At 37.6% G+C, this 24,183-nt stretch overlaps 1 protein-coding gene across 2 annotated transcripts; it reads right to left on the reverse strand.

Annotated features, from left to right (window-relative positions):
* Window positions 1-1,272: 1,272 nt before the first annotated feature.
* LOC120087314 lies at window positions 1,273-23,879 on the reverse strand. Of its 2 annotated transcripts, none has more exons than XM_039044284.1 (14): window positions 23,463-23,879; window positions 19,842-19,951; window positions 19,342-19,404; window positions 18,991-19,180; window positions 18,141-18,245; window positions 17,928-18,058; window positions 17,290-17,824; window positions 17,053-17,118; window positions 16,690-16,766; window positions 8,142-8,423; window positions 4,718-5,051; window positions 4,489-4,641; window positions 2,019-2,558; window positions 1,273-1,784 (listed from the first exon to the last, which is right to left on the reverse strand). In XM_039044284.1, the coding sequence occupies exons 1-14, from the start codon at window positions 23,733-23,735 to the stop codon at window positions 1,596-1,598; spliced, it is 3,048 nt and encodes a 1,015-aa protein (XP_038900212.1). In that variant the 5' UTR covers window positions 23,736-23,879; the 3' UTR covers window positions 1,273-1,595. The 2 variants fall into 2 exon arrangements, with proteins under 2 accessions (XP_038900212.1, XP_038900211.1); XM_039044283.1 differs by having other exon boundaries at window positions 17,290-17,836; window positions 23,463-23,878.
* Between the last annotated feature and the right edge of the window lie 304 nt (window positions 23,880-24,183).

Consider the following 24,183-nt stretch of genomic DNA (forward strand, 5'->3'; position numbering starts at 1 on the left):
CAATATTCTAGCCCCCAAGTGGATTTCATACGTTAAACAAGCCGTAAAACTAGCAAACCTACAATGGTTTAAGAAGCCGAATCTACCTCAGCCCAATTTTCACCACAAACACCCATCAAGGGGTTGACCACTACTTGTGGGTAACCAAGAGACCAATTGATAAGGGACCATTGTAAGCTTGAGAAGTTTTCTTGTTTCCTTTTTTCCTTTTTTTTTTTTTTCACTTCCATGACAGTAGAGTGCACTTTAGTGAAGAATAATGGACCATTGTATGAAACAAAATGCTCCTCTTTTTATTATTGGATTAATGTGGGAACAGGAGCAACAATAGTTGGTGGAAGAGTGGGTAAAAAACTGCAATTTGCTTGGTTGGAATTTTAGACTTGAAGTTGTCTTTTTCAAGATGCTTTCTTCCTCCAACAAAGTTTGGGAAAGGAGTAGGCATGATGTCAAGCTCAATCAAATGCACAAAAAAGAAACATCCACCACTATTTTAAAGAGGCTGAGGCAATTGACATAGAACTCCAAAATTCTTTCTTTGCACAAGTGACCACAACAAACACTTATTAGTATGTGTGCAAAATAGTTACAAAAGATCATAGTGTTGATAAAACTTGGCAATTCCCCTTTTTTTTTCCAAACACAAGATGATAACTTATGACATCATCTCATCCCATCCGGAACCACAAGATGATGATCTATGATAGAAAGAGAGGGGGGAATTAAAAATTAAAAAAAAAAAGAAACAGAAAAGAACAGAAAATAAAACTTTTGATCTTGAAAAATGACTTGAGTTACAAATTGATCCTTGAAATTTCAAACTCAACATTTTGATTGAACATCAAGGGCTGTCCATGCAAATGGATGCTCATTCAGTGATAGGGGAACTCTCATCAACCTACACAACCAAGTGGTTAGAGTCTTCTGTACGGCATCGATTCAAGATCTAATAGTAAGAAAGCCCACCCGCGGGCGGAGGTTCTTGCTCCATGTTTGGAAAATCCACTTTCTAAGTTCATGCATCATTATCAACATATAATTTGCCATGGCCATACAACTATGGGTTTCAGAGTTCTTGATGCTAAAATATTGGGTTTTCAATAATTTGTTGAAAGAAAATATGCCTCAGACTAAAGTTCGAATCCAATATAGAAGGAACAATAGAACAGACTGAAGCTAAAAGCAGCATTGTCAACCCTATCTGCATCTGCAAGCACTGATAAAATTACCAATACAAAATTCCAAATTCAGTTTTGCAGTAACCAAAAAAAAAAAAAAAAAAAACTTTTTGCTATTTCAAAACTAAGGATTCCACTTCCTCTTAATAGTCTACCAAGCTGGTGTTTTTGAGAATACAACCAAATTGGGGGAAGCTAAATTTCTAATGCTGCCCTGTACATTATATCCAACCTGCGAAATTTCTGAGAGATCCAATTTTCTTCTATAATTTTACATGAATAAAGCAAATAATGTATTGTAGGTAATGGTAATCAATAGAGGAATTTTAACTAAATAAATAGACCACTATGCAAAGAAAACCATTCAACTGCTTTCACCCAGAATATACAACTCACAAATTATGGCAAGATGAAGGATCAAGGTTTTCTCAATGCAGAGGCTGCTCCCATAACGACTGCCAGAACAATGCCAAGGCCAGCACCGAGGGAGGCACCAACTGCTGCAGATGTTAGAGAATTTTCCTTGGCTTTTGCATCTCGGGTTGCATCCATGGACATTGCACGCTCGTATTCCAATTCCATGAAAAGTCTCTCTCTAGCCAGCTCCTTCAGTTCAAAAAATGGAAACCATTGGTGATATACACTTCAGAATCAGGCCATAGGAACCAAAAAGAGATAACTACAGAGAGACCACAATTGGAACATATGCAGGTAAAATTTGAAATCATATTTACCCACAAATGAGATACCAAGACAAATTTTCTGAGAAACTGATAAAGGAAACAGAAAAAGGAGAGGAACGTGTCAAAGCTACAGATTATTTGAGTTAGATGTTTAAACCTGAAATGACGTCTCCTCATTGCTACGAAGTACACGGTGGATAAGCTGACAGAGAGAGTTGACACCCTCCACCGGTAGAACAGTCTCTTTCCTCTGAAAAGGCCTCCTAACAAGATTGATTGGAGCAAGAAAAAGCTTTTGAGCAGCCATTTTCACATCCGAGTCTTCAATAATTGCACTGGTGGACAAGGAAGCAGTAGCAGCACCAGGAATGAAAACGTAAGGACTCGAATTGATTATTCCCGTAGTGGATGGAGATGCTTGATAAGCTTGCAAAACGGCTTCAATTACTGCTTTCTGTTGATGCGCACTTACGGAAAACTTGTTTGTTATGGCAAGGACCCAAGGAATACCAAGAGCTTTAGCCTCATCCAAAAGTAGAGATAGTGCCGGCTTTGGTTGTGATCCATTTGATTGCATGCATAAAGGTACTTTATGCGATAGATTATGAACAAGAACCAGCAAATCTGTTTTCCGACTGAGGTCACGAATCCCCATCCATAATTCATCCCTGAAATTTGATGCTTCCATCTTAAGTTCCTACAACAACAGAAAAAAAACAGTAAGAGCAGAAACTCGAAATATAAATAGAAGAAATATATACAAGTGTACAAAAGATAGGAGTAAAATCTCTATCCATCAGAATAGAACCACCTCTGAAATACAGTACGTCACATTCCCAGCTACATGGAGATCCATTCAATAGAAAAACATGTAAAAGCAAATTCAAACGCAAACCTACTTCATACGTTTCTAAACACTAAATTTTGCTTCATAGTATAAGTTGAAAAGCTGCATTGAAAGGAACAGTCTATATTTTATTTTTAGAAACACAAGAATCATCTTTCGATAATGCATGATGTTTTATCAAAAGCCTGGACAAAGATTGCAAAGTGCAACAGCCAACAAGTATTCAATCCTCAAGCATTAAAATAGAAAAATATTATGAATTTGATTTAATACAGAAACCCATAAAAACGCCTTAGAAAATAAACTTTATGTCAAACTGAAACCATGCAAGTGCAAATTTGAACGTGTCTTGAAATAGAAACTCTTAGCTTTCTCAGCGCAGCATTTACATTTGAGGATCCCTTGTTGACAGATATAATAAACTTGCACATGTCAATAATTTACAACCTAATTTAATATTGAAAAAAATACATACATTTTTGCCCCTAGTTTAGATTTGGTTGCATTTTGGTTTTTGAGTTTTTAAACTCGACATTTTAACCTTTGAAGTTTGGGATAATCTCGTTTTTGGTCCCTACCGTTAACACTTTTAATCTTGTTAATTTTCTGTTATCTAGCTACTGTACATTTTTTTTAAATGATGTGGCATAAATATATTAGTTTTATATTTGTTAAGTGAGTGATGTGGCAAAATTATATTTATTGCTGTTATTTACATTGAAAAGATCAAAATTTATAAACTTTTTTCTTCTCTCTATTATTTCTTCCNCTCCTTCTCCAACCGAGCCTCCTCTATTGCTTCCTTCCTCACTCAACCAACCCAAAGTCGCCGCCTGCTGCCTCTTCTTTCTTTTCTTTCTCCTCCTCCTTTCTTCTTTTTCTTTCTCCTCATCCTTCTCTTTCTTCTTCTTTTTCGTGTTGCCCTCTATCTAAACCTTCGAAGACCTGTCTCGCACCAGCAGGTTTAGACATGTTTTTGTTAGTTCCATTCCCATCTAAACATTTACATGCTTCATTTTTATCTCAGTCTGCATCTGGCGTCACAGACTCAACTTGATAGAACAAAAACATTACTAGTCTCTTAGATCTCAAATGTTTTTGTTCCATATTTTTCAGACCATTTGGAACGATTTCTTGGGTTTGTAGTGAATATGATCGCACATTCGTGGGTGAGCCACAATTTGTCATCAAAAATCAGGTCATGCACCACTACAATCACCATTGGTAGTGGATATGGGCATCGTTGAACTGTGGCTTCATTGTGGAGGTTGCTCGCCTTGCCAGAGAAAATGATGTCGCTGGCAGAAGAATGGGGTTTGGACGAAAGTTGAAGAAGCCACAGTTCAACGATGCCACCAGTCCAAAAATCATTTTAAAAAAAGTCCAGTCAACCCTACATAACAGAAAATTAACAGAATGACCAAAAGTGTTAAAAGGTAGGGACCAAAAAAAAGCTATTTTCTCAAACCTCATAGATAAAATGTCAAATTTGAAAACTTGGGAACCAAAACACTACCAAAACCAAACTACAAGGATCAAAAGTGCAATTTTCCCTTTGATATTAAAGGCAAGCCTAGTGGAGCAAAGACAGTATAGTTCAGAGTTTTCATTTGGACAATTAAAACCATAAAGAGATAGCGCAGCGGAAGGATGGAGAGAGAATTCATAGGATTGATATGCTTACAAGACTCCCAACAACAATACAAAATGGAAAGAAAAAAGTAAGTACAACCATATAAAAGGCAGAGCATTGATGGATTTTTCTGAGTTAAAGTCAAACCTGCAGATTCACTCCTGGCGAGTCACAATAGCAAATGCCACCAGAAATTGCTTCTTCAGCTCCCATTGCTGGAAGCAGATGCTCAATGCGTGGAATGGGGGTCATCCTATCCTGACTAACTATTGCCTTGAAAAGTGAAGTTTTGCCCGAACCCTGTACATCCCATGAGTTATATTCATCACAAAAGAGGAGGGGGAATTTGGGGTGGGGTGGGGGATGGTGAGCATACCTCAAGGCCAAGTAGCCGCACCCTACGAGTTCTCACATGTACCTCTTTCATGATTGTTGCAAAATCACTGGTACAGAATATGAAAAAATCCCCCAAGCCTTCAGGACGGATGAATTTCTCAATATTAAAGGGTAATCTATGTTCTGTGCTAGAATCATCGACAGATGAGTTAGTCACTGGGAACACTGGGCTTGCTGAATCAGCCACTGCCTGATGGTTTGGTGGCCGTTTCAGAGGTGTTCCAATCACAACTCGCATTTTTTGAAGTTCAGGGGCTCCCTCACTTGACGATATGGTTGGAACTGAGGGAAATGACTCCACCCTCGTTGAACACCTGAGTAAATGCAGACCTTCAATATTTAATTTTCCATTCGAAATGAATTGACTACTGCCAACTTCGATACAGTACTTAAGAAGCTAAGGCCTTATTTGGAAAACTATTTTCAAAACAGTTCTTTTTTGTGTTGTTCCAAAACTGTTTGATGTTTTAATAAATGTGATAAGCAGACTTGTAAGAACTAATGTTATTGTGCATATTTGAAATATTAATCACAAATCTATACTTCTGAAAGGAGTAACAACTTCATCTATACATAAACAATCATGAACAAATTAATAGTAATGAGAACACAAACAAGAGGAAAATGCAATTTAAAAAGTTAAAGGCCACGTTTGATAACCGTTTGGTTTTTGAAAATTATGCTTGCTATTACAACTTTATCATCTTCTTTACCATGGGTTCCATCTTTCTTAACTAAACACTTGAATTCTTATCTAGATTTAAAAAACAAAAACAAGTTTTCAAAAACTACTCTTTCTAGTTATTAAAACTAGACTTGATTTTTGAAAACACTTCTAAAAACTAGAGTATCTTGCTATTTTTCGTAGGGGGCGTTTGTATCGCAGATATTGTTTCATGGATATAGATATTAAATATCTAGGATTTGAATGTCTGAGTTTTAAATATCTGTGATAATTAATGTTTGTGTTTGGATATGTAGGATAATTAATGCCTGGAATCTATGTTCAATCTACCAATTCGATGTATGGAAACCAAAATTAAATAATTACTTAATTAAATCCAAGAACCCAATTAAAATAGTCATCAATTAAATTTAGAATTATTTAGTTTATTGTTATATTAATTAATTATTTTATCAATAAAAATAAAAATAAATGAATATTTTTATATTTTAAGCATAGTTAAATTATTTAAATTAATATAAATTAATTACAATTGATAATTAAGAATAATAATTTATATTGAATAGTTAAGATAGCATAAAATATTAATTGTAAAGGTATTAGTTGAAATTTATTAAGTCTAAATAATATATTTATATATATAATTAATTAAAAATAATAGTTATGAATAATTGATATTCATTTATTAATTAATTAGGCTATATTTTTACTGTTCATCTCTCAAGCATAAAAATCTCATAAGTATGCAGGGTATTACGAAAACCCATGTCAGGTGGGATTTAAAGTTCCCTAGATAATTAATATCATGGGCTTTACAAAATAAAATTGTACGAAACAAACAAGGATATTAAATTTCTTCTGAAATCCCATCCTGTGAAACAAGTGGCCCTTATTGTCTTTACTACTATTTTCATGTTCTTGTGTTGAACTCTTGGATCATCTAGGCATACTGTGAATGTATAAATCAAGGATAGTTTATTTCCTCCGTTTTGGATATCTTGTTGGGTATTTTTTTTAAGCATGGCTGATTTTTTTTGGTCAAAGAAACAACCCATCGGTATGAAATCAAGGGAGAACCCCACACAATACTTATAGGAGGAAACGTCAATTACTAAAAAAAAGGATAAACTGAAATGAACGAAAGGTGCTTTGTTTTACACACACAAAAAAAAACAAAACGAGTATAAGAGGAAAAAGAACCACTAAAGAGCAGTTGAGACTCCCTTCCAATCGAGAAGATTCTCTATGAAGACCATCCCAACAATAGGAACTCCCTTCCAAAGCATCCACCACCCGATTTCTAACAATCGTGTTTGTTCACCTTCTCTTTAGCTGTGACAAGTGCTTCCTCCTCAAATAAACCACCCATGTCAACAAAGCACAAAGCTTGAAGTATGAGAGATGATAAAACTGAATTATCATTTAAATAACTAGCTGTAAAGGGATCTTGAGTGGAAATAAAAAGATCTAATCCGCTCCAATTGAAATCTGCTTCAACCCACCTGCTTTCCAATCCAAGCCTGCAGATGACATCCTTCTCTAAATCATCACCCACCCGAATAGCATCTTCACCTCCCTTTGAACTCTCGCAATAGACCACAAGAAGAGTAGCAAATTCCTTCAAATGAAAGTGAGGAATATCCAATGCTTTCACCCAAACAACACCCCCCCCCAAAAAAAAAAAATAATAATAACAATAATAATAATAATAATCCAATTTCCTCCCCCACAATTAACATTTCCTCGTTCCAAGGAGCTATCTCAATAGCACATCTTGATACAACCCCATCCCAATTCAACCAAGTTCAACAGTAATAACTAGCCATTACAGTACATGATTGGATATCTCCATAAAAAAGGCTTGAACCTCAACCAGTCTCCAAAACTTATCTGAATTCCTCACACAACGCTTTCCCACAGACTTGATGCCCTCTCCTTGCCACCAAGATGGTTTTTGTGACATCAAAAGCAAATCCCTCTTCATTCTCCAAGGAAAAACTTTTGACACTCACCTCTTTGAGCAATTTTTTATTTTTAAAGAAGAAACAGATTTTGATAACTTTGTGGAGGACACAAAATGTTTGGTGAGTAGTAAATGTGGTGTTCTAGGTAAGAATCACGTCAATTTTTCCAAAAACAACCTACACCCATCTCTCTCTTTTCCTTCGGAATAATCAATGAGGTTCTTCCCCTGATATGGCTCTCATGTAACCACTAAGCATATTCCACGAACATTCATAATGAGGTGAGCCCAAACTACCACTTCCACCACCTTCTCCTTTGGAAAAATGTTTCCAATTTCAAACTCACCATTGCAACCATCTCTAACCCATGCTACCATTCCCAATTGAAGGTTGACTTTTAAAGATCCCCCTCCTAGACTTCTCTTCTAACGCAAATCCTTTCTCATCAGACTGAAGGCAAACCTCTTCCGTTCAATCTTTACTCTGGTCAAAGTATCCCCCTGACTCTCAACAAGGGATAGTGTTTCTAGGTCAAATAACCTTTTTATCATTCAACTACGTTAATTAGAGTGATTTGAGAGTTTTGTTTTTCCTTCTTTCTCTGAGATTACTTTGTTGTACCTTTTCACACATCAATCAGTAACATGTGCTTCCCTTTTCATATGTGTATATATATATATATATGCCTAGTTGATCATGTGAATCAGGATATAAGAGGAAAATAAAATTAAAAATTAGAAGACATAAAGCCATACCAGTTCCCATTTACTTGAGCATGCACAAGTGTACAAAGATGCAACCCAAATCCAGTAATATCAACTTTTAAGGGGTCACAGTTTTTCTGACCGGGTGTACCACTCCATCCAAGGGGAACAACAGAAGTTGCTGTTCGAATAACTGGAGACTCCACTATTTGTGCAAGCTTGACAGTACCTGCAACGGCAAGTCCAAGCCACTGCTGAAGATGCGGAAATTGCTGCATTTGTTCTACTCCCATGATAGATGAGGCATCATATTTCATACATAATTCATAGATTCTGCACAAAGACCAGTTTCTTATGATATAGAAGTATGTCACTGAAAACGCCACATTTATTGTGTTAAAAGTCCACATAAAAAATGGAAGCAAAAAAAAAAAATACTACATAATACATTCTAGCACATTCCTGGGTTTACAGAGGAATCTAGTCCAAAATCAGAAACACTTCTTGGTGTCAAGAAGTTGTGAAAATAATCAGCTGTATGTTACCTTACCACATGCTTCATCAAGACTGGAATTCTCTATCTTTTTTTCTTTTTAAGAAACAAAGAGACAGATGTAGAATTGTATATAGCATAATTAAGTGTAGATTAAATACTGGTCTTTTCTATTTTAAATTATTATTCGATACCCTTTAGTTTACTTATTTGAATTGTCTCTTCAATTATATTCCCCATTTTTTGGGTCCTTAAAGCAATTTCTCCCAAAAAAGAATCAAAACGAGAAGAGACTGAAGGACTTCTCAACATCATTAACTAATAATCTCATCTTCAATTTGCCGATAACACTATCATTTTTTGCTCTGGTAAGGAGGATTCATTTTTAATTTTAAAACACATCTTGCCATTTTTTGAGGCTATATCCAAGCTTAAAATCAATAGGAGTAAGTGGTCGGCTTTTGTGCATAAACTGGGACCGGGATAAACTTAGCAGTTGGGCTAAGAGGGCTGGGTGTACAATTGGTGGTTTTCCTTCGTCTTATTTAGGCCTCCCCCAGGTAGCAATCCTAAACCTTCCGTATTTTGGAATTCAGTGGTTGATAAGGTAAGGAAAAGACTTGCATCGTGAAAAAAATGTTACTTTTCCAAAGCTGGTAGGCATACTTTGATTTCGTCAGTGTTGAGGACATTCCTCCCTACTTCTTTTCTCTGTTTAGAGCCCCTAGTAAGGATTACAAGGATATTGGAAAACTTATGTGTAATTTCATTTGGGAACGGGTGGAAGAAAGTAGAGATCCACACTTGGTTACGAGGGAGATTGTTGAGAGGTTGGTGAACGAGGGGGTTAGAATTTGGTAACTTAAGGATCTGCAACAAAACCCTGTTAGCTAAGTGGCTTTGGCGTGTTCCTCTCGATCCTAATACCCTTTGTCACAAGGTTATTGCGAGCAAGTATGGACCTCATCCCTTTTGAGTGGTGGTTGGGTGGGGTGAAAGGCACTCACCGATATTTGTGGAAGGACATTTCTAATGAGTTCCCCACTTTCTCCCTTTTAGTCTGTTGTGTGGTTGGAGAGGGTAAAGAAACATATTTTTGGGGTCACATTTCTAATGAGTTCCCCACTTTCTCCCTTTTAGTCTGTTGTGTGGTTGGAGAGGGTAAAGAAACATATTTTTGGGATGACCCCTCTACTCTACAGTCTTAGTTCTCCCGTCTTTTTCATTTTTCATCCCTAAAAAATCATCTAGTTTCTGACTTACTGATTTGGTCTGGGAGCTCAATCTCCTTTCCTTTCAAAGTTAGTCGCTCTTCGACCGATAGGGAATCAAATGATGTCATCTCTTTGTATCCTTGTCGGGGGAGTTTAACGTTAGGTGCTAGAGAAAGGAATTGCATGTCTGGATCCCTGACTCTTTGGAGCTTCTCCTGTGACTCCGTCCTCTTTACAGAATTAAGATTCTAAGTGAGATTCTTTGCTTGGCAAGTTCTACATGGACATATAACCACTTTGGATCGGCTTTTGAAGACAATGCCTTCATTAGTGGGCCCATTTTGTTGCTTTCTCTGTCGAAACACGAAGAACGACATGGATCACATCTGATCCGCGCACTCTATCTGAAACTTATTCTTCCAAACATTTGGCCTTTTGCTCTCCAATTAGAGGGACACTAGTGTTATGATCGGAGAATTCCTCGTCCATCTGTCCTTTCGGGAGAAAGGTCATTTCTTGTAATTGGCAAAGGTGTCCTTTCGGGAGAAAGGTCATTTCTTGTAATTGGCAAAGGTGAGTGCTATCATGTGGAATCTTTGGGGAGAAAGGAACAACCAAGTTTTTATTTTTCGGTAAAAAAACATTTCATTGGCAAATGAAATCAGGGGAGAACCTCAAACACCTACAGGTGATTACAAAAGAGAGCGCCAATTAGTGACTAAAACGGAAAAACTAAGTTTTTAGAGAATAAGGAGCCTAGTGATGTTTGAACCTTAAGGTTTCATGTTTCCCTTTGGGCTTCGATTTCAAAGTTCTTTTTCTTTTTGTAATTGATGAAAAATAGAGTAGGGAAAGAAAAATAGCACATCAAGATTTTACGTGGAAAACCCTAATTAGGGAGAAAAACCACGGGATAAAGGAATTCTTATTAAAAAACTGATACAAAGAAATACAACAGATCACCAGCTTAAATAGAGAAAAGGGAAACACTAGGGTACAATGAAAAAGACAAAAATGCCCCTAGAGTGCAAAACCCTAATTTCAACACTCCCCCTCAAGTTGGAGCGTAGATGTCAATAAGACCCAACTTGCTCACACATGCGTCAAACAGCTGTCTGGATAGTCCCTTTGTTAGGACATCTGCAATCTGTTGATTGGAAGGAATATAAGGAACACAAATGTTGCCACTATCAAGTCTTTCCTTGATAAAATACCGATCAGTCTCCACATGCTTTGTTCTGTCATGTTGAACTGGGTTATTTGCTATGCTTATGGCTACTTTATTATCACAGTAGAGTTTCATTGGACCGGTATGCTCTTGATCAAGGTCTTTCAAAACTTTTTCAAGCCAAATCTCTTCACAGATTCCCAGACTCATGGCCCTGTATTCTGCCTCGGCACTACTTCTGGCAACGACACCTTGCTTTTTGCTTATCCATGTAACAAGGTTGCCCCACACAAAGGTACAATACCTTGATGTTGATTTTCTGTCTACTACAGATCCTGCCCAATCAGCATCGGTGTAAGCTTCGATGCATCGTCTTTCAGTTTCAAGCCTTTCCCTAGAGAGGTTTTCAGATATCTCAAAATATGCTCTACTGCCCTCATGTGTTCTTCGTATGGAGACTGCATGAACTGACTTACCATACTTACTGCATAAGAGATGTTGGGTCTAATATGAGAGAGATATATTAATTTTCCAACAATCGCTGATATCTTTCTTTGTTCACTGGAATACCTTTACTCATATTACTTAACTTTGCATTTGCTTCTATAAGGGTATCAACTGGTTTGCAACCCGTCATACCTGTTTCCTTAAGCAAGTCCAGAGTATACTTTCGTTGGGAAACTGAAATTCCTTCCTTCGATCGAGCTACTTCCATTCCAAGGAAGTATCTTAGTTTTCCAAAGTCCTTGATTTCGAATTCCTCAACCATCTTTGCCTTCAATCGGTCAATCTCTGAAGTATCATCGCCTGAAATAACAATGTCATCAACATAAACAATCAAAACTGCAATTTTCCCGAATAATGACCTTTTAGTAAACAGAGTATGATCAGAATGATCTTGTTTATATCCTTGTGACTTTACAAACATAGTAAACCTGCCAAACCAAGTCCTTGGTGACCGTTTTAGCCCATATAAGGACTTTCTTAATCTGCAAACTCGGTGATTAAACTGTTTCTCAAATCCTGGGGAAGGACTCATATAGACTTCTTCCTCCAACTCTCCGTTAAGAAAGGCATTCTTCACATCAAGCTGGTGAAGGGGCCAATCCTTATTAACTGCAACAGCAAGAAGGACCCGAACTGTGTTCAGCTTTGCAACCGGCGAAAAAGTCTCAGAATAATCAACCCCAAAAGTCTGAGTAAAACCCCTGGCAACTAATCTGGCTTTGTATCTGTCAACTGTTCCATCGGGCCTATACTTTATTGTGAACTCCCATTTACATCCAACTCCTTTATGACCACTTGGAAGATTGACTTGATCCCACATATGATTTTTCTCGAGAGCTCTCATTTCTTCCATAACTACGGCTTTCCATTCAGAACTTTCCAACGCTGTGTGTATACTGTTTGGTATCACCACTGTGTCTAGGTTTGTAGTGAGGGCCTTGACCTCAGGAGACAAATTACTATAGGACAAGTAACTCTGCAACGGATATTTAGTACATGATCTAGTACCTTTCCTTAGGGCAATCGGAAGATCAAGGGATTAATCTCTGTCTTTACTTTCTTCTGACATACTGCACTCACCCTCCGGTTCTATTATTTTCCCACTCTCAACAATTTTTTCAGCGGGAATACGAAACACTTCTTTTCCAGGTTCTATCATGTTCTCAAGAGTCACACAATCATTTGTCTCTGCACCATCATCGACCTCAATCACATCTTTGCTGTCATTATCTTCCCTGCTTTTGCTCTCAACATTTTCAACACAAGCATCAGTTTTATCACATTTATTATCATGATCAGGGATAGGACTACTAGTACCTGGAACTGACCTCTGTTCAGACTCATGAACTGGAGCCGGAGAGATAACAGGCGGCGCTATTTCCTTCCTGAGATTCTTCCTATAGCATGTGATCCAAGGGACTTGTTTAGTTGGGAGGATAGGTGCATTGGTACTGATACTGACATCAAGGATGGGTTCAAGTTCAGGTAAGGCAGAAAGGTTGGGGCCCCAATTGGTTTCTTCACTAGAATGCTCCCCCTGAAGAGAACCATTGGGAAAGAATGGATGATCTTCAAAGAATGTCACATCCATAGAGACAAATTATTTTCTGGAAGGAGGATGATAACACTTGTACCCACGCTGATGTAGAAGGTACCCTACAAAAACGCATTTTTGTGCCCGAGGGATAAACTTGGTACGGTTAGGTCCGTGTGTATGGACGAACACCACACAACCAAAGACACGAAGGGGTACATCAGAAAGAAGTCTGGAGTTTGGGTAAAAATCTTTGAAGAAATCTAAGGGGGTTTGGAATTTTAGGACTCGAGATGGGTTGCTGTCAAGATAGCATCACCCCACAAATAAGAAGGAAGGGAAGTTGACAACATAAGTGATCGGGCAACTTCAACAAGGCGACGGTTTTTCCGTTCGATCACTTCATTTTGTTGAGGAGTGTACGCACAGGAACTCTGATAGACAACACCTTTGAGACTAGGAATTCGCGTAAGGCGTTACTAAGATACTCTCGACCATTATCACTCCGAAGAATAGCGATTTTAGCGTTGAACTGGGTTTCTATAGAATTGTAAAATTGTTGGAAAATTGAAGTAACTTCTGATTTATCTGTCAGAAGGAAAACCCAGGTTAGTTGAGTATGATCGTCAATAAAGGTTACAAACCAACGCTTCCCAGTTATGGTAGTGACTGGTGACGGAGCCCAGACATCGCTATGGAACAGAGTAAACGGTTTAGAGGGCTTATAAGGCTGAGAAGAGAAAGAAACACGAGGCTATTTGGCCTGGACGCACACATCGCATTTCAATTTAGAAATATTAACGTTGTGAAAAAGATGAGGAAACAAATAATTCATATACTGGAAATTAGGATGGCCTAGGCGATAATGCCATGACATATAATCAGTTTCAGAAACAGAAAAATGGGAAGAAAACAAACTAGTCCTATCACATATCCTAAAAGAGGCTTCTTCAGTGAGAAAATAGAGTCTCCTGTCATGTCGGGCAATGCCAATCGTCCCCCAAGCTCAAATCCTTAAAAACAACATCATCAGGTGAGAAGATAACACAACACTTCAAATCTCTTGTAAGTTTACTAATAGATAACAGATTGTAAGACACTTTTGGCACATGCAACACATCTTGGAGGATTAAGCCTGCAAAGAGTGACACCCGTCCTTTTCCAGCAACGGGGCAAAGGACCCATCTGCAATTTTGATTCTTTCATTTCCAGCACCAGGTTGATAAGACAAAAATTGATCAAAGGAGCCAGTTAAGTAATTTGTGGCTCCTGAGTCTAATATCCACGGTTTATTACCAGTTATACTCACAAGGTCAAAGGAGTGGAAAGTACCTGAATGGGCGATTGCACTTACACCCACTGTAGTAGTAGTGCTGAGTGGTTTCCTGATTCTGAGGCTGAGTATCTCTAGTAACAGATTCACCTACAAGAGCCCGGCTTGGCTGTCGTTTCTTACCATTTGGCGGTCAGCCGTGAAGTTTCCAGTACTAATCTTTCGTGTGCCAGGGTTTTTTGCAATGTTCACACACTGGGGGCGGCTTACTGTTCTATTTATCTTGGACAGGTCCTGAAGTTTTGAAAGCAGTGGAATCTATTGGTGTTACAGGTGTATTGTTCATGGCCCTCGACCTATCTTCCTCCAGGCGAACTTCAGAACAGGCTTCCATTAGGGATGGTATAGGTCTGGTCCCCAATATACGACTTCCACTATATCAAATTTAGAGTTGAGTCCTACAAGAAAGTCATACACGCGATCCGTTTCTTCAGACTGATAATGTAACACTCCTCCACAAGGACAATTCCAAATCATTTCACGGCACAAATCCATCTCTTGCCACAAGAAAGACAGCTTGTTAAAATAAGCAGTAACGTCCATTGTTCCCTATTTGCATTCGTGGACCTGTTTACGTAGGGTATATAAACGAGAGGTATTCTGTCTCCTGGAGTAGCGTTTTTGGCTGCCTCCCAAATATCACGGGTTGTAGCTGCATACAATAAAGGTTTTCCAACCTGAGGTTCCATACTTCCAATCAAAATCGATCTCAACAAAGAATCCTCTCCTTTCCTTATTCGCTCTTGGGGATCACCGATTCTTGGTTTTGGTATTTCACCTGTTAGGTATCAAAATTTATGACGACCCTCAAGGGCCATTTTAATAGATTGGGACCAAAAAAAGGTAATTATCACCATTCAACTTTTCTCCTATAATAAAGCTAGAAGAATTGCCTATAGCTCCAGAACATAAATTTGAGGGGTAAGTAGGGAACGAAGTTATCGAGTTTTCAAGATATGGGTTTAGATCTGGTTGGATCTTGGATGTCAATCCCAAGGCTTCCCCAATAGCAACTAGCTGCTGCTGAAACATCTCGTTCTGTCGTTTAATCTGCAACTGCAACTGGGTAACTTGGTCTTGGATTATACTTCCTTGGTCTTGGTGGTATGATGAAGAATCTCCCCCTCCAAACTCACCCATGATCGGCGAAAACTGCCCCATTCGGTTGCTCATACTAGGTTGGAAAACACCCACACTTCTTCCATCTGTCTTTTGGTGCGGCATTGGCTGAGATGAGATGCTGATTTGAGAGGAGAAGACCAGCGGCAACGGCAACAGGAACTGCTGGGCACGAACTGGTCGGTGCTGGGCATCACAGATCTGGACCGGTCGGCGCTGGGTATCGCAGATCTGGACTGGTCGACTTCGTTTGGCTGTGTTTGAGAGCGACCGGACAGATCTCGGCTTCGTTCAGCCAGTCACTGGTCGTCTTCGTCTGAGCGCGACCGAGCCAGATGGGTAGCTGCAGGGTCGCTGGTCGCTGGTGGCTGGTCATTCCGTCTTCGAAGGAGTCGGGCGGCAATTGGTAGGGCGGCGGCGGCTGGTCTTCACGAAAGTGGGGAAGAAGAGATTGGAAGTACCTATCAATGGCTTTTTGGATAATACTGGTTATATCTGGGTTATTGGTTTGGGATTCTCCTGTTGGATTTTCCTCAATAGTGGCCAGAGTTTCATTTCCATGCTTTGATACCATAATGAAAAATAGAGTAGGAAAAGAAAAATAGCACACCAAGATTTTACGTGGAAAACTCTAATTAAGGAGAGAAACCACGGGATAAAGGAATGCTTATTAGAAAACTGATACAAAGAAATACAATAGACCACCAGTTTAAATAGAGAAAAGGGAAACCCTAGGGTACAATGAAAAAGACAAAAATACCCCTAGAGTGCAAAACCCTAATTTCAACAGTAATTATTCTATAGGCACTATTTTGCTTGATTGGAACCCTTTTCTTTGGTGGAGTTCCCTTTTTGGGAGCTTGATTGTTTTGCCCTGGAATTCTTTCATTTTTTTTCCTCAATGAAAATGGTTGGTTTTATTTCATGCAACAATGAGAGTTTTCAAGATGTTAACAAAATTCTGCTATTAACCAAATAAGACAAATCACTATGAAAGCAAACAATAAAAGCACCACAAAACATGAAAATAAATTAGCTTCCCTTTACATACCTTAAAGCCGCATTTTATTATCATTGAAAATGTTTATACAATACCAACCCAAAAAAAAATAAAAAATAAAAAAATAAAAATAGTAATCTAAACTAAGAATTTCATTTAATTGAGATTAGTTTGAGAATTGAAATTAATACACTATAAGAACTAAGCTTCAAATAAAGAGTGAGTGGCTACCTCTGGAATCGAGACCTATATGATTTCATTGAGTGTGATTGAAACCGTTCCCGTAGTTCTGCAATTACAGAACTTACCTGAAAATACCTTTGCCAGAAGAAAGCAAACAATATGAGAGTTTCCAAAACAGAACCAAAATGGTCTTCGGATAGTTTCTCAAACTAACAGGTAGTAAAAATATATATTCTTTTAAAATGGAAACGAAACTTGGAAAAAAAAAAAAAAAAAAGAGAAAAGAAAAGAAAAAACTAACTGCCAGTAAAAAAACAATAATCTATAAGTTTCAATATTAAAAAAAAATTAAAAAATTTATATAAAAAATAAATAAAAAAGGCCAGATAATTAGGCATAAGAAACTCATACCGAAGTCAGCTTTGAATATTCCGCTCCAGAGAGTGACTCAACCGTGGAATTCCCCAAGAGATAAAGCTACAATATAAGATTAAGAATAATTGTGTTTGAATTTACAGCATTTTTTATAAAAGAAAACTTCCAATAAAGAAATAGAAAAGAGCACAATAGGAAACACCAAAAAAATAATCAAAAAGAGGAAAGCAAAGAAAGTAAATAAGTAATTATGTACGACATAAGAAAACATACTTGCCCAAAAGGAACATATGAAGGTAAATAGGGCACTCTACGCCAGTTCCTACCAACCCCATTCTTTTTAGTAGCTTTTACATTTGCAGGTGGACAATTATCGGAGTCAGAAATTGGCTTCAGAGATATACCATCCAAACCCTCCTCAATTTCAAGAGATTGAGGTTCAACGACATCATCTTCAAGTAAGGCTGTTGAAACAGAATCTGATGCTGAAAATGTCCCAACAGTAGCCTTCTGTTTTTCTCTGTATTTATTAACTTGCCTTCTAACACTCTCCAAAGGAACGAGCTTCGAAAGTCTCCAGAAGGAAGTCTGTACAGGGCCCAGACCTAAAACCAACTGCTCCCCATCCTTCTCTTTTGGCTTCTCGGCCCCTTCCTCACGTTTATTTGTCAGTAGATTAGTGCCTCGAGTCTCAGGTGACGCATTAAGAGGCTGAGCATTATAATGGTGGAAATATGCAGGAGACAATAGACGTGGGACCAAATCTTCTGGAATGCAGTAACTCTTAAAATGATGCTGCCAGCCTTTCCTATTGACATAACTGGGGGGAAAAATGTTGAGGCGACAAAAATTAAAAAAATAATTTCTTTAAAAAAGAAAAGGAAACTGATAAATCATATATGAAGACATACTCTCTCAAGGCTGCATTTCCAACTGGAGGCTGGGAAAAAGTAATACATTTGACTTGAAATTTTTCACTCTCCTTTAGAGAAGAAGAAGCTGCAATACCCCTCAGAATGGCAAGAGTAGCTAAAACTGCTACCTAAGAAGGATAGCAACAAGAGTTAACGTTGTAGTTTACAACATCAAATCAACTACTAAAACTAAATAAGAACCAGGCTTACAGCTCCACCAAGTGAGTGTCCACATAGCACAAGTTTCTGTTTCTTCTTTTGAGCAAGCCTGTATAACTCCAGAGCAGGTATTCCATTGGCACGAGCCAAGAAACCCTGAAGGAATGACATAACATGAAGAATAAGGTGTTTTGCAAACATATTTGGTGGGGGGAGGGGGGATCCAAAAAGAAAATTCAAGAAATTATTTTCACTTTGTTTATAGACAGAATTGGTACCAGCCAGTGACCAGAAATTTAAAATTAATTAATTATTTAATTCAATTGGCCTCCCTGTGCAGGAGAAGCAAAGAAGATGCTAACCACATTTTCACACAACAGACTAGGATTTATCAACAATGTTCAGGTTATTTTGTTGCTCCAAATAGTATCAACCTCTTTTTGGTCCAAGCAGTCCATTCAAAGGCAAGACTAGAATTCTTTGAAGCATTTTACTCGAGACTACTCTTAAGAAAACTTTGTTAAAGAGAAGTACAAGATCCTTCAGCGGTTGATAATAAATTTGGTTGCTTTTGAAATCTTCTATGCTTTATAACTTCCTCATAAGAGCAGCCTAACTAAGAGCTTCTGCAATTACTCTCCTAATCAAATGAAAGTTGGACAGGTCAGTAGTCACGGCTAGGGAATTTCGGAGGATATATCTCCTCACTTAACCTTTATTGATCACTTTTATCAATGAATTCTTTTCTCATAAAAGAAAATCTTGTGCAGAAGGGGGAAAATCAGAAAAACCAAAGAAATATAAATACATAAGTACGTATTAAAAAAAAATAATCCTACAGTCCCTAATTAGGTTCTACCTAAGCTGGATCAAAAAAGAGAACTCCAACAACAATAGTTACCCGATGGGCAGCAGGTTTGGATTTATTCTTCAGCTGCTTAGCCTTTGACTCAAGGGGATTCCATGAATTCTCAAATTTTCCCTTGCGATTCTCATCTTCATCAGAATTCAAAATTTCGCCATCAACACCATCCACTACATCTTCATGGAATATAGCTCCTTGTAGTATATTCACATCAGCCATTACATCCCTTACATTTTGCAAAACAAAACGTTACAAAAATGCAAGGAAAAAGAGGGGGGGAGGGGAGGGGGGAGACAGAGAGATAGAAGAAAAAAGCTTCCACACACAAACGCAATGAATTCTATAGTAGACTCAAGTAGCAAGAGAATCAACTACTTCCCAACTTACTTGTATTGCTTTGTTCCAATGAAGGAAGCAAACAATGTATCGCCAGCTTCTGCTAGTAAATACCTAAAAATAACAATATAACCTGATAAGTACTCCAGCAAAAGTGTAAAGATTCAACCATCTACAAACCCACAAGCTTAAATGAAAAGGTGGATTATAAAAAATGAGATCGCACAACAACAAGAAAATTACATGAACTTCATTCATTTCCAGCTATTGGTGAACAATCCAATTTTTAAATAAGAGAAGTTCAGGTGAGCTAAAACTCATTGTAACCATAGGATCGTTAAAATCATTTTTCTCCAAAATAACTGATAAAATAATAAAAGTTCCTTGTCAAAAAAAAAAATGGAGCCCAGAGAAATAAGCACATTACAAATCCATATTGACGAGTTAAGTAAGAAGCAACCCATGAATAGGATTTCAGAGTGAATGATATGAAGAATTATCAGGAGCAGAAGTAAACATTTCTGAAACAAATTCAATAAATGAAAGAAAACCTGTGTGGAACATGATCTGAAGATGGCTGCACACGCTCCAGAGAAACAACTTGTCCTCCAAAGTCGGCCTTGAATTTATTCACAGCTCGAACTAACTCGCTTGCAGGTCTCTACAATGTTCATGAGGCATTTCATGCAAGGATGATATCCTCTTAGATCAGTTAACAAATGGAAGAATATAGAGATTGGAGATAATTGTGGCATACAGAAAGACCAAAACAGCAGCAAGAAAGCTACAAAATTTACCACAATGTAATCATCCAAACATCTATCACTTTTTAATCGAAGTCCAACGGAGTCACATGTCAAGTCGATAGTCATGAACCCATTCACATGCTTACCCAAATCAACTACTAAAATAATTTTTGGAGAGAAAATTAGTTGTTTCCCAGACAACCCACTATGGCCACAAAGAGTTTGGAAGGATTTGTAGAGTAATGACCACAAGGTCTTTGCAGCACAATTCCACAAAACCCTTCAAAAAAAAGAAAAGAAAAAAAACTTTTCATTGAAAAAAGACATAATAACTCTCAAGTGAGTAGAGTAACAAAGTAAACCAAAAATAGACAATAATATTGAAATACAATGAAAAGATCTCCAGAAAACAAATCCTTTTAGTCCTAACAAGCCAAAACAACTGAGAAATATATATCTCGCTGATATAGACTAAAAAAACTTTAATCCGAATCCCAACGAGCAACGTGAAAATATAATCCTAGAATTGTTGAAGAAAACCCACTCTACAAGAGAAAGCCCAAGATCACAAGAGACCAACTTCTAAAATCTGATAAAAATGTATGTTTAGCTCCTTGTTTATTCTCCTACATTGGTTAGGTCTTTGTCCAAGCACACTAAGTGCATCCCAATGGACAAAGACCTAACCAATGTAGGACAATAAACAAGGAGCCCAAGACTTCTAAATTCATAAAGAAACCATAAATCATACAACAAGATATTTAGCTACCCGTGACTCCTCTTCAAATCCTTCTCCTCATGATATCTCACCCTCAACTTCTAACTCTACATATCAAAATCTCCCAGACCAAAATACTTCAAATCCACCTACTGTTGTAAGTTCATCTTTTTTTTTTCTTTTTTTTTTAATGAAAACAACTTTCATTGAGAAAAAATGAAGAATACATAGGCATACAAAAAACCAAGTCCCAAAAAAAAGGGACTCCCTTTACAAGAAGGGACTCCAGCTATATGAAATCGTTTCTATAGAATAATTACAAAAGGAAAAAGAAAAAAAAAAAAAAAAAAAAAAAAAAAAAAAAAAAAAAAAAAAAAAAAAAAAAAGCGCTTTGAACTTGAAACCTACTGGAAAACATGAAAGCGAACAGGGGACCATAACTCCCTAAGGTCCCTCCTCCACACCCCTAAACACCCTACTGTTCCATTCACCCCACAAAACCTATAAAAACGCACACACACTAGCAAGTCGAAGAAAATGGCCGTTCTCCCCAAAAGGTGGATCGTAAGCTCATCTGAGTCTGCATCTTTGCTCGATTCATCTTCAGTTCTCAACAAGCATCCTATGGTTATGAGAGGGAAGAATGGGATCTTTAAACCAAAAGTTCTTATGGCTGAATATCTTGAAGTGGGACCACCGAATGTTAAAAAAGCAATCAATTATGATCATTGAGTTAAGGTGATGTCAGAGGCATTAATGCCTTAATGGAAAATATAACATGGTCCTTGGTCTCACCTCCTACTAATAAGAAGATCATTGGGTGTAAATGGTTGTTCAAAATCAAGGGAAACTTTGAGAAGGTTGATCTAGACTATACTGAAACATCTAGTCCAGTGGTAAAAGTACGACAATACGAGTTTTCTTTGCTCTTGCACTTGCTTATGGTTGGTCCTTGAGACAAGTAGACATTCATAATGCCTTTTTGCATGGCTTATTGACTGAAGAAGTATGTCTCAACCATCATGCATGATTGATCCTTCTGCACCATTATTTCATTTTTTCAATGAAATATTTCTTATCAAACAAATCATGTATGATTGATCCTTCAGCTCCTACTATGGTCTCTAAATTAAAGAAAGCATAGTATAGTGTAAAGCAAGCACCTAGAGCTTGGTTTGAAAGGCTCACTTTTTGAATTCCCTTGGTTTTGTTAATTATAAAGCAGACTCCACTTTGCTGGTAAATCATAAGCATGGTTTGCTTTGGTATATCTGGACGATATTGTCATCACGGGAAGATCATCAAAGGTTGTGGATCAATTGGTTTCTGTTTTAAATACTACATTCTCACTTAAAGATCTGGACTCTTTAAGCTATTTTCTTCGCGTCGAAGTGTCTTATCCACCATTTGATGGTTTGTTTCTTTCTCAAAAGATGTTTCAAACTTGTTGTATAAGACAAATATGCAGGGTGCTTGGCCAAATTATAATTAGTGGTTCTGTTCTTTCTGCGCATTATGGTGAAAAATTTACTGATGTTTTGTTGGACGAAAAACTAGGTCACTTCAGTATGTTATCTTGACAAGACCTAAGATTGCCTGTAGTGTAAACAAAGAGTGTCAATTTATGCACTCTCCCAACATTATCCATTGGCAAGCAGTCAAGCATATTTTACAATATCTAGCAGGCACTTTGGACCATGGCTTGCTGTTCAAAAAGCCAAAAGATTCGCTTATCCAAGGTTTTGCTGACGCAGATCGGGCATCTAATCCTGATGACAGAATCAACCTCTAGATTTTGTGTATACTTTGGAGGCAATTGGCTACAAAGAAGCAAGCAATAGTTTCCAGATCTAATACAGAAGTTTGGCTCATGTGTCAGCTGATCTGATTTGGCTACAGCCACTGTTTGTTGATTTGCACTTGTCAACCTCCTACTTTATGCTGTGATAATCTCAGTGTTGTTCACCCAAGTGCAAATCCAGTTTTACATTCTCGAATTAAGCACGTGGAAATAGATATCTACATTGTTCAATATCTTGTTTTGCAAAGAAAGGTGTTGATTCGTCATCTTATAGGTAATGAACAGGTTGCAGGCATCCTTACAAAACTGCTCTCTGCTTCAAATTTTCTTCCTTTAAGAGACGAGAGCTTAATGTTTGTTCTTCTCAATACATTGGCTTGAGGGGGGCATTAAGAGAGCTCATTAAGAAGTTGTTTTGTATTTCAGTCTGTTACCTTTTTTTTTATACAACTGTACAATTTGTTCTACTTTTCTGATTTTCAGTTGTAAACTTTTTATTTCAATTTATACAGTTTGCCTATAAATATGGAGCACTGATCTTGATCACTAACATACAAAAAGATATTCACTTTGTGATCATTCCCTGTTGATATTCTCAAATCATTTTAGTAGGCTCCTAAGATACTCGACCACTCTAAGCTTAAGGGAAAGTTCAATCATCATAAAGAGAAGGACCAAATTCTCTAAATTTACAATTCCCTCACATAAACTTCCACAAGTAGCTCGCGAAGCCAATCGCCAGTGGTACTCTTTTCAGTACGAACCATTATATTTCCTATTAACATCATTAACCCAACATTTGTGAAAGGAAAAGAATCAAGTCCGTTTCCATTCTCCCAAACTTGCAGAATCATCGAAATGCAAACAAATCAAGAAACAACTACAAGACATCCCAGATTGATGATACCTTGTAAACGCATTCGGAAAGAACCATGCAACAGAGAATCTCTTGTAGGTCGACAACAGACTCAGCCTTAAGAGCAAGGCAGAGGTCGTGGAGTTGCTGCCGCCGGCGTTCGTACTCTTGCTGAATCTTCTTCCTCTGCTCCCTGTAGTTGGAGTTCCAGAAGGGCCACCTCATTTTCCATTGCAGAGGTCCCCAGGAGACCTTGAGGACCTTGTCGCGCTGATCTTTGATCCACGACTCGACTCGGCTTTGTATGGACTGCATACGGTCCATCCAAAAGCCCTAATCGGAACCACTGGGCAGGAAGAAGGACTCACCAAAATGCTACCAATGGAAGGTTTTGCTGAAATTTTGAGAGGAAGACGATTTAGGGGACCATAGAAGAAAAGGATCGCGTTCTCTCGATGAAGAATATGCTACAAACTTTTGTCGTATCCAAATTTAATCCCATAGTTTAGAGAAATTTAGAATTGAGTGTTTAGAATGTAAATAGTTAGAATTTAATCTTAATGCGATAAAACTCTCGTAAATAGTTTTAATTACATGAATAATCCAAAAATATTTTAAATAGAAAAATAAAGAAAATTATTTACATATAAAAGTAGAATTTAATCTTCCATGATAGTCGGATAGAAATCTATCGGCATATATTAGTGATGGAACCTAAATAATCTCTACCTCATAAATGAACTCTACAATAGGGATTATTTAGTATTTCATC

Source organism: Benincasa hispida, chromosome 9 (genome assembly GCF_009727055.1).
Source record: "Benincasa hispida cultivar B227 chromosome 9, ASM972705v1, whole genome shotgun sequence".
Lineage (NCBI taxonomy): Eukaryota > Viridiplantae > Streptophyta > Magnoliopsida > Cucurbitales > Cucurbitaceae > Benincasa > Benincasa hispida.

What these genes read in the sequence shown, in the direction of transcription:
- LOC120087314 (XM_039044283.1), bottom strand. Translation starts at nt 23,735, where the DNA reads ATGGACCGTATGCAGTCCATACAAAGCCGAGTCGAGTCGTGGATCAAA. An exon ending in TATAGGTCTCGATTCCAGAG is followed by an intron (nt 8,424 to 16,689) that starts GTAGCCACTCAC and finishes GTCTTTGTGCAG; the next exon opens with AATCTATGAATTATGTATGA. An exon ending in CGCCAGGAGTGAATCTGCAG is followed by an intron (nt 2,559 to 4,488) that starts GTTTGACTTTAA and finishes CTGTTGTTGTAG; the next exon opens with GAACTTAAGATGGAAGCATC.